An 11,323-nucleotide genomic window follows, 5' to 3' on the forward strand; every position below is an offset into this window, starting at 1 on the left:
TGGTGTTAATGTCATGTTTGCCCAAAATCTGCCCTCTTCAGAAGTCAGGTTCAACAAAGTTGAGTAAATCTTACGATGGAAGTGGGTAAGCATGCCACTACTAGAACAAATAGCTAGTATTGGACTCCAAAAGTTATTTTAGCGCTCGGTTAATTTAGAAACTGTTTGATAATTATTTTGTTTTTAGTTCAATTTTTAGTTGTTTTGGTTGTTAGTATTTAGTTGTCATTATTTTGAAAACTGAAAACTCGTTCGATAACCATCCCAAAAATTTTGATTTAAAAAAAATAAAAAATAAAAAACCGAAAATAAAATGATCATCACAACGGCTCATTAGCTTTCAGTTTTTTACACCGTTTCTTTGAATTTGGAGTTGAACGTACAAAAGCGGCCTTTCTTGGCGGTTCTCGGCTGTTTGAACATTTGATTGACTGCGATGATTGTGATTAAAAAGTGTGTAGGGTGATTTTCTTAGTAGCTCTCAATCAAGCGCAATTATGCCGGAAAGCGCCATGCTTGCCAGGCAAAAAGATGAAAAGGAAAGAGGAAGGAAGCTCATGATTTTATGCCCAACTTTATAAACAACGGCAGCCTATGAAGATCATCATTTGGCAAATGGCAACACCTTTTTTCCTATGATATTGCTGGCTTTCTTTCGCAACTCATCATCTCCATCTGCACCGATTTTCTTGACTAAGTGTATGTATTCAGTGCCGACACATATTTGATGTCCAGAACAACATTAAGTGTCCTTCTCATAGAGCATTTATGAAACGGGTTTAGCACTCATGTAGCGTTCAATTCTAATAAAATCTTGATATGTGTACGTTTTTTTAACAAATCATTGTTTTAGTACATCGAGAAAGTACGTAACAATAAACTCGTTTCATATAAATTGTTTTCGTGTATCGCTCATGTTTAGTTCTCTCTATTTTCTTTATTCAAAATAGTAGTCGAGATTCAAAGTCAAAAGTCTTATAAATTTTTTTAACAGTTGAGTACATTTTTAAACACATATCATTGTTTTAGTGAATTGAGACGTTATATTGCGATAGACCCGTTTTATATAAGTTGTGTTGGTTGATCACTATCTCTCTCTTTTCTTTTTTCAAAGTAGTAATCGAGATTCAAAGTCAAAGTCTTGTAAAATTTTTAGCAGTTGTGTACATTTTTAAATACATATCATTATTTTGGTAAATTAAGACGTTATATAACGATAGATTTGTTTTATATAAGTTCCTCTTTTTCTTTTCTGTTTTTTCAAATTAGTACTCGAGATCCAGAGTCAAACTCGTGTACAACTGTCGACAGTTGAGTTTGGACGGAAACAAAAGTCGGTCAAACGGGAGTCGTTGTTATTCATTTAATATGCATAATAAAAGCATTAAATCTTAGGGTTCACCCGCCCACAAAAATTTGAGGATTAAAAAGTATTTAACCAAGTTTTATTGGAGAACCAAATGAAAAAAAAGAGGTTTGGGAGATTAGATTTGGATACAACAAATCGCCTTCTTAGCATTTCTCGAAAAAAGAAAAGAAAAGGTATTTCATCAAATACACTGTTAATGAAGACATAAATTAACTATATTAAATAAGAGAACGACATATAGACTTTTATATTAATATGACGGATTTATTATTGAAGTTGCGAGCATACCACACCAAACCTTAAGGGGCTAAGCATCTGCTTGCCTGCGGACTCATACACATATCAAAGCGCCCTTCGGACCCAAGATATTCCTCTCCTGCCATCGTGCCTTTCCCGACTCAATAAGGCCGCAGAGGTCAACTATTCGAAGTCTTTATTGAGTGCCATGCTCTCCAAGGCATACACTTGCCATAGGCCTGCCATCAAAGACTTCTCCTATTTTCCTACTTAGGCATCAGAGGCTCTTTGGTTGACAAGCTCTTCCATTTTCTCATGTGTTTGTCAATTAGGCTAACAATGTTAATTGTTTTATAGGTGTAATTTTATCAATTACCCTTGGACGAAATTTGCATCCATAATGTACACATTGAGGCATATGTCGAAAGAGGTAGAATTTGAAAAATTATGATGCTAAGAACATTAAATTTTGCAAACCATATACAAACCATCTCTCTAATAAAAATATGAATTTAGATTCCATCTCTATTACATAAATGATTTAGATGTGATGTATAAAATATAAGGAAAACTAACGAAAAGTCTAAAAAAACTTCATTTTTAATGAAAAGTCATTTTTAAAGGTATAATGAATAGTACCAAAGAAATGTATAAATATGATTTTTCGTTAAAATTGAACAATACCGAGAATATTTTGTTAAAACTCTCTAAAATATAATCTCGAACGTGGTCCGTGTGAACACCTAGATCGTGGTGAAGTAAATTGGTGGGCATGTGAAGAAACCTCTCCTTGGAGAATTCCTAGCTTGATCGATCGATGGGGACAAATTAAAATTGTGGTCCCTCTGAGAAATTAAATTGGGTACTTCTCCACACATGGGAGTTGTGAACGTGGAATGACGGACGAGACCCATATGACATGACGACAATAATATTACGTTTGAGATATATGCTTTTCCGTGATGAACTTTCTCAAAATCAGATTTTTTTCTTTCTGTCTTTTAGTGAGGCTAAGCGTATTTTTTCCGTCGATAATATCGTTTGTTTAAGAAAAAATAATCAACCAAAACAATTATGTGAATATTGATAATGAATTTTACTAATTTTATTGCGTATACGTGTAAAGGAACAATTAACTCACACATTAAAATATAATAAAATGAAAAAGTTGCATGCATTATTTTTGGATGGTGCTATTCCATACTTATTTTTATCTCTCACTCATCCTTGTTAAAAATTTTCATTTGATCCGATTGCCAAAAATTGAGAGAGGTGTGTGGAAGTAAAATGGGTGTGTAGATATCAATATCCTTATTTTTTAACTCAATGTTGAACAGTTTAATCCGTTAACGCTATCATTTGTAAAAATAAAAGTCAGTGATTTGAAATTTTCCGACTGTTGAAAAAAAATCAGTCACAATGACGGTGACCGGCGACAATTTGTTGCATTTACACCGGTGGCATGTGGATCATGTGTAATAGAACAAAAATATAAACGTTCACATACGTATTTGCTCACAATTTGTGGCTTATTCAAATAGAATGGGAAAGGATAGTTTTCTTAAAACATTTATTAAAATTAATATTTAGTTTAAATTTGTCTGAACTACTATTGTTTAGTAGTACTTTTCTTCATTTGTAAGTGAAAGAGAAATTCGATGGATGAATTTCATTTTACTTTTTAATACAAGGGTATATTTACATTAAGGTGTTAGGAGGAATTTAAGCTCATCCACGTTATTGGTCAATCATGATAAATTTGGATGAACTTGTTATCCACGAAATTCAAGTTTAAAGCATCTCAATTTTGAATGATCTGAAATATTAGTATAAAATGAAATAGTTAATTAGTAATATTTGACGATCTTTTTTCATTTAATTTGTCAACTTGTTAAATTATTGTTATTAGCACTCTAAAATTTTCAATTTATACTCCAAATTTTCAAAATTTAGAAAGAATATACACTTATGAGAAGCGCAAAATAAGATTTTTGGAGTGCCAATAATAATTCTATTTTTTTAATTTTTAATTTTATTCAATCGAACCACAAGAAAATAGAGAAAATGTGTAAAGGGCACATAAATGTTTCTTTGGTCACATGATGATTAAAGAATTTGATCACTCTCCATTAAATAATTAGTTTTTAAGAGGAGAAGTAGTTTAGTGAGAATCGAACATATACTAAGATTTATAAACATAACTATTTTCATTGTTTAGTGAAAAATAAAAATACTTATGTAAGTCTTTTCTATTTTTAAATGAAACTACCAATTAATCTTTTATTTAAAAATGATAAACATAATTTCTTTCTGATACTATAATAATCGCCACCCTCGCTTTCCGTTGAATTTGATGTCAAATCTATAAGTGACTATATACTTTTAATCATTGAGAAAATAAAACTTATTTGAGAATTTTAACGAAAAGTTTTTAGTATTGTTTATTTTAACGAAAAATTATATTTTTACATTAAAAAATTAATTATAATACTATTTACTTTATCTTTTATTTTATCATTATCGTTAAAATGAAAAAATTTCAAAATTTTTTCATTAACTTTCCTAACTTATTTAGGTCAAGAGAAAAAAAAGATGCGTAGAAATCATTTCAAATAGAAAAAGAGGCCTTTGAAATTTAATGGCATGAAACAAGGAGCACGCGATGCGATACACGTATAGAGCCCCACTTCATAGCACCGACTACCGATTGCGCCCACTGTCCTCTCACTCTCTGTCTCTCTCTCTATATACTTTACCTTGATGAGAGATAAAGTCCATTATCTTTTGTTGGGAGTTAGAGTTCTTCACTTGGTGCCATCATTCCTTCCCACCTCGCCACTTAATCCCCTCCCTTATATATTAATCCTACAAAATCCCATCCCTCACCAACCCACTTCCTACTTTGTGCCATCATTCCTTCTTGAGTTTTCACAATCCCACAAGAAAAAATGGGAGCAGCAACGACTCTGGTGGTGGTGATGGCGGTGCTTCTGTTTGGACTTGGGGACTGCGCGGCGCCGGCTCCTGCGGTGGACTGCTCGAGCCTGATCTTGAACATGGCGGACTGCTTGTCGTTTGTGTCGAATGGGAGCACGGACACGAAGCCTGCAGGGACTTGCTGCAGTGGCCTCAAGACTGTTCTCAAAGCCGACGCTTCCTGCCTCTGTGAGGCCTTCAAAAGCAGTGCTCAACTCGGCGTCGTTTTGAACATCACCAAGGCCATCTCCCTCCCCGCCGCTTGCAAAGTCTCCGCTCCGTCTGCCTCCAACTGTGGATGTCTGTCTTCCTTCTCTTTTCTCTTTTTATCTATTTTTATTTATTTTTAGATTTTTTGGGAATTAAGATTGACGAGTAAACCTCTTTTTAACATTTGTTTTGTTGTTTTTTTCAGTATCTCTCAGTCCTGCTGGTGCTCCTGGTATGTTCATATTATTATCTTAATGCTGCTCTGCTATTTGTTTAATTATTTGTTTGTTGTTTAATTATTTTATTAATTATACCTAGATCTGGACAGCACTCAAGCATATTTAAAGTATTTAGTTTATATTATATTTAATTATTTATTATTTTGGCTGATTTGTTTTGGGGCATTTTTCTTCGACGGTTTCTTTTTGAGGATTTTTAGATCCTTCAGTCACATTCGATCATCGAAAATTCAGAAATTATTGTAATTTTTTTATTTAAAATTGAATGTAAACTGTATCTGACGAATGATCCTCATTCATTTTCTTTCTGGACTTTGCTTGATCTTTACACTATAGGATACTGTTTAGAATTAAACGCATGTGTTAATCTTGAATAATAATTTAATGAAGGAAAGCAATTTCTGCACATGGTTCTTTATTTCTGTCTCTTTTATTGCAAAGAGATCAACGGTGTGCGAAAATTACTTTCCTTCGATGAATTCATATTACTGCAAACTCCGAGTGTCCAAATTCACTATATATTATACGAGTGCGTATACTTGTTTTGATTTCAACTTTTGGTGGATTTGTCCCTTGAGATTAATGAATTGTATGTATATAGGTGGAGCACCTACCTCGCCGGCACCTTCTCCAATGTCAGGTGCTGACATTGGTGGTGCACCAGCGTCGTCGACTACTGGAGGGAATGAGCAAACACCCGCTGCATCTCCTCAGGGAAGCTCAGGTTCTTTTACGCTCGCTAGTTCGGTTGGATCCCTACTTGTTGGTCTTGTAATTGCATCATTCCCTTGTTTCTGAGAGCCGAGTTTGGTGGTGCCATTTTTGCGAGTAGAGAGGGATGATGTGATATATGGCACTTCTGTTTATTTTACCATTGGGGTTAGTTCATTCTGAGGGGTGACTAAGCTAGGTTTTAACATTGTTTTCGGGGTCACTCGAAACCTGTTTCGATGGCTTAGTTGGTTGGACAACGTTTTCCTAATGTATTAATCTCTATCCTATTCCAGTATTTATGTACATTTGTGCTCCCTTTCCTATTGAATTTGACGTTTGAACGAAACATTTCTCGTGTTGTGGCCGCATTTTGCGCAAACGCGGCATTAGGAGAGGGCAACGAAGGGTGCAGGGTAAATGTAAGATGCATGATGTTGTAGATGTTGAGAATCATTAGGTTGTGGTTCGACTTGACAACCATGTCCCAGTTTCAATCTTCTTAAGAACACGCCCGCGGTTCTCGTCAGCTTTTAGCAAGTCAGCCTCTTATCATTCTGTTTGCAATGTCCCCGCCCAAAGCAGGGTGGGAGAGTAAATGTAAGATGCATGATGTAGTATGCATTTTAGAGAGGAGAACCAAACTGACACATCCCGACTTGGAAATTGAGCTATCATGGTCGACACTAAGAAGGTGACGAAGTAATAAAGTGTAATGATGTGGAAAAATATGGATAAATAAAATTTTAAAAGTGACTAAAGACAAGAGTGCGTGTGAGCGAGATTGAATTCATTTCACATATGATGGTAAAGCATAGTAAAGTACAGTAAAAGAAAATAAAAATTATACCACTGAAAATAATCTCTTATATCAACTTTTGTCGAAAATCCTAAAAAACAAGGGTGAGCGGTGGGAGAGTAAATGTAAGAGCAACTCCACCGGGACCAATAGCCCGATGGACCTTCGATTTTTCCTACCCAATAGCCCAAGTTGCTTGCTCTAGCCCATGCGAGCGTGTAGGCTGAGGGGGGCCCGATTGAGAGGCCCGGCTTGAATCGGTGGCCCGAGAGCCTGAGGGCCAAGTGATGCCAGGCTAACTTCAGGGTGACGTTAGTCACGATTTAAAAAAATTTGTGTCAGGCACGAGTCGTTCACGTGCGCGTAGGGGCGCGTCACCAACAGCTTTTTAGTCGGTGGGGCCTGCAACGCAGAGTTCTGAAATGTTACCATTGTGGGGCATGTGGCGCGAAGTCGTCCGTTGGATTTCAACGAATACCTTATCTGGACCGTTGGATTTCCAACGGTAAAAAAAAAATTCAAACCTTCCGCAAACGGCTAGATGACGTGGCACTATATCAGCCATTGGATTCGAGATCAACGATCCACGTTATTTACCTTTATAAATAAATAAATAAATAAAATTCACATTAAAAAATTCTGAAATGTTATCCTGGAGGGTTGGATTTCAAATTTTTTTAATCCAACAACAGAAATTAATTATGTTAATAAAAATGTTAAAAATTAATAAAAAATCCGAAAAATAAAAAAATATTAAAAAAAAAAAGATTTTACTTTTCTATAAATACCTTCTCATTATCTTCTACCTTACACCACAATTTCATATTTTCTCAAATACTTTCAACCACATGCCAATCTTTCTCTCAAAGTTTCAATCCAATTGGTTTCCAACAAAATGACTAATGATGACACACCCCGTCCCGGAGGAGGGCATGCTGGCCGTCACGTGAGAGTGACGTAACCATTTACACAGTTCGGAAGCTTAAAGATACAATTACTAAGATGAAACACCCGAGGGTGAGTCCTACTTTTGTGAATTCTGTCAGAACACCGTTGGATTCGTCGTGGCCACCAAAGCTCTGCAATCTAGAACCTGGAGGGGCGCAAAACAAAATTGAGTGGGTTAGTAAAACAAAGTCTTTCGAAAACCTTTTATTTAAAACATTTCTAACCCCTCACCGTAAAAACCTGTATACTTTCCCAGAAAATAGTATATATACATATATATATATATACGCAACAGCAAACTCAACTCAATTTCATCAACATAATATCTCAATAATGACATGCCATGCCCAAAATATAATCATAATGCATCAATATCAATCAGGTGAAATAATATATCAACCGGAGACCCTACAATGGTCCTGTACGGCTGGTTCTAAAGCTCAACATCCCACTCAGCCGGAGTCACCACAGTGACCTATACGGCCCTGCCGGAGTCACCAACTATGACCTGTACGGCACTACACTGCACATCACTCGGAACTACGTATAGTAGTCTGTACGATGATAGGTGTAATAATACGCTCTAGTGCTTCTCTCATCAATCATCAGCGCGCATAACTAAGGTCACCCACTAGTCGGAATCACATCTAGTGATCTGTACGACTAGCATGTCGGAACCCTCACATGGTCTGTACGACATCCACCTACTTGGATCCAAGGCGAGCGTGCGGTGTGGTGAATAACAATATAAGCACTAACACCTAGGTGCAGCTTAAGAGCTTTCGATGCAATTAATATAAAATAACTCAGCTGAATAATAATAAAACTCACCTGTGCGTCCACCGCGTCAATTCATATATATAAGCATCAATTATCAATCTAGGTATCTCAACAATTGCATGCATGGCAAATTAATTCATAACTTTCATATAAACGCATTTTCTGGAAAAAATAGTTGTATATAGGTAATACGAAAACAAAACTGCCCACTCACCTGGAGTTCGCCCTACAACTCCCTAGCACAATACGCCAAGGCGTCATGACGATCGGCGCCTAAAACAATAATCAAATCCAACCTCAGAATTCATATCGATAGAATATATAACTTATATAAAATACGTCACTACGTAGTTCGATCCGGAAGATCTACAACTCAGATTTCAAATCCGTAACTTCCAGAGGTCCACAATATACCTCTAGGACAACCTCCTAAAATTTCATCACCATCCAACGGTCGGATCTCCGTCAATTTCCAAAACTAAGTGACGGTTAACATTTTATTTTATGAACTTACAATTCCAATTCCGGAAGATCCGTAACTCGGATTCCCAATCCGCAAGTTCCTATAATCCTCAAATATTACGTATTACAACATATCAAAGTTTGGTGACGATCCAATGGTCGGATCGTCAATTCACATTTTCACCTATATGCAAAATAACCATAAAACGTTATTTAAAGCACCTAACCAACAATTCGTAATAACTTTATCATACGGTGCTCAATTTGGGTATATAAATATACCACAGTGATCTACTCGACGTCACGGACGTCGACATATTTTTAGAAAAATTTTTGGAGCCAGCACGCGCCCCCACGCGCCAGGACAAGCACGGGGACACGCGCCCCCACGCGCATCATCCCCAACCTTGGTTCGCCGGACTGGTTTTTCCAGCGGCCATTTTCCGGCGAGTTTTAAAACTCTTCGTTCTCCTTCGTTTTTCACCCATTGTCTTCGTATTTTATATCAAATTGAAGCCCCAAACATGAAGAATCACGATAGACTAGTTTAAGGCTCTAAAAATCAAGAAATCTCACCGGAAAATTCCCAAGAATTTCGGCCAAAATGGAACCACATGATCCCGACGTCCAAATCCTTCAAACGAAGCACTCCGAGCCTCCTTAGGACTTCACTAAGCTCACTACAAGCTTAGAATTCCCTGAAACACGACATTTTACGTGTGCATGAACAGTAACTCAAAAATGGAGGTTCGGGTTCCACATGATTTCGAGGGTTTCACTTCCTAAAACTAGCACCAATGAACTCAAAACGTCGAAAGGATGAAGATGCATACCTTGGTTGCCTCGATCCGTCGCGTTTTTGGAAGATTAGGGTGTGTGCCGTACGTTTTGGGTGTGTGCGTGTGAGAGATCGTGAGGGAGAGAGACAGAGAAGACACGGGGAATGAGAAGGAGAGAGAGGTCCTTTTTGTGGTCCAAACTAATCCACACCATCCATTTTCATCCTAACCATACATAACAAAAATCAAACTTTCAATATTATCCAACTTACTAATATATTTCTTTTACCCTTGCATAATATTTGAACCAATAAAATCTCACACACACGTACCTTAGAACGTCAAGGGCATTTCCGCCATTTCACATTCCCGTCAAAAGTACTTCCGGGACAGGCTATGACAATCTTCCCTCCTTATAGAATTTCGTCCCCGAAATTCCCGTGACCAAGTAAACCATTTAATACTCATAAAATAACCTTGGGTACATCTCTCTCATCCGGTCTTCTGTCTCCCAAGTAGCTTCCTCTACAGAATGGTTCCTCCACAACACCTTCACCAAACTCACCGTTTTGTTCCTTAGAACCTTATCTTTCCAATCCAATACAGTGACTGGTTCCTCATCATAAGTCAAATCCGGATTAATCTCTAACGGTTGAGGAGGGATCACATGAGAAGGATCAGAAATATAATGTCGAAGCATAGAGACGTGAAACACATTATGGACCTTAGATAACTCCGGAGGTAGCTCCAACCGGTAGGCAACTTCACCAACTCTTTCAATGATCACATAAGGTCCAATGTATCTCGGACTTAGCTTCCCTCTTTTTCCAAATCGTACCACACCTCTCCAAGGTGACAATGTCAAAAACACCCAATCGCCCACATCATACACTCGATCAGTAGTATGCCGATCCGCTAAACTCTTCTGTCGATCCTGGGCTGCTTTCAGGTTTGACTTAATTACCTGAACATTTTGAGTTGTCTCGTCCACAATCTCAGGGCCTTCTAACACCCTTTCGCCAACCTCAGACCAACATAATGGCGTTCGACACGCCCTACCATAAAGTGCCTCAAATGGGGACATACCAATGCTCAAATGAAAACTATTGTTGTAGACAAATTCTATTAAATCTAGGCGATCAGAAACAATATTCACTGGAACGGCATGATACCTCACAATCTTTGTGATGAACAACTTAGCCAATTTATTCAAAGGATACTTTTCTCCCACTGAAATGGAGTATGCTGGCTTGGTAAGCCGATCTACAACCACCCAAACGCTATCAAATCCATTCTGTGTACGTGGAAGCTTATACACAAAATCCATAGTGATATTTTCCCATTTCCACTGAGGAACGGGAAGTGGCCGCATCCGACCAAAAGGTTTCTTCCTTTCCGCTTTAACCTGCTGACAAAATAATATACTTACTTACATACTCAGAAACTTCTCTTTTCCTACCCGGCCAATAGTACATGACGAATGGTATGATAAATCTTAATACTTCCGGGATGCATTGCGTAACTGAATCGCATACATCATCAAAATTGCTTCCTTTAATTCCTTCAGTTAATTCTTGAATTCCTTCATCACTTTTCTAGGCGTCAAGTATACAATCAACTAAAATCAGCCTAACTTGAAAATTAGCCAATAAAACTTCTTCTTAACCTTTACCTTAAGCTTCATCCCAGTAGGTCTCAAATCCGCAAGAAGGAAAACATAACAAGTATACAAAGCATCAATTCTTACTGGAGCTTTCCTACCAAGTGCTTTGGTCGCAAAAATTTCAAGATCACCCTGGTCGTGCAATCATAA

The 11,323-nt window shown here is 37.3% G+C and overlaps 1 protein-coding gene across 1 annotated transcript; it reads left to right on the plus strand.

Annotated features, from left to right (window-relative positions):
- The first annotated feature begins 4,204 nt into the window (after positions 1-4,204).
- On the plus strand, positions 4,205-6,091 carry LOC103425330 (non-specific lipid transfer protein GPI-anchored 11-like). Its single transcript, XM_008363410.3, has 3 exons — positions 4,205-4,882; positions 4,998-5,024; positions 5,633-6,091. Exons 1-3 carry the CDS (start codon positions 4,555-4,557, stop codon positions 5,827-5,829), a joined length of 552 nt encoding a protein of 183 aa, XP_008361632.2. The 5' UTR covers positions 4,205-4,554; the 3' UTR covers positions 5,830-6,091.
- Positions 6,092-11,323: the final 5,232 nt, after the last annotated feature.

The sequence above is a fragment of the Malus domestica genome, chromosome 15 (assembly GCF_042453785.1).
Source record: "Malus domestica chromosome 15, GDT2T_hap1".
Classification (NCBI taxonomy): domain Eukaryota; kingdom Viridiplantae; phylum Streptophyta; class Magnoliopsida; order Rosales; family Rosaceae; genus Malus; species Malus domestica.

Excerpts from the sequence above, each read along its gene's own strand:
- LOC103425330 (XM_008363410.3), top strand. The coding sequence starts at position 4,555 with ATGGGAGCAGCAACGACTCTGGTGGTGGTGATGGCGGTGCTTCTGTTT. Across the intron at positions 4,883-4,997 it reads GTCTGCCTCCAACTGTGGAT|TATCTCTCAGTCCTGCTGGT; the intron begins GTCTGTCTTCCT and ends TGTTTTTTTCAG. Across the intron at positions 5,025-5,632 it reads CAGTCCTGCTGGTGCTCCTG|GTGGAGCACCTACCTCGCCG; the intron begins GTATGTTCATAT and ends GTATGTATATAG.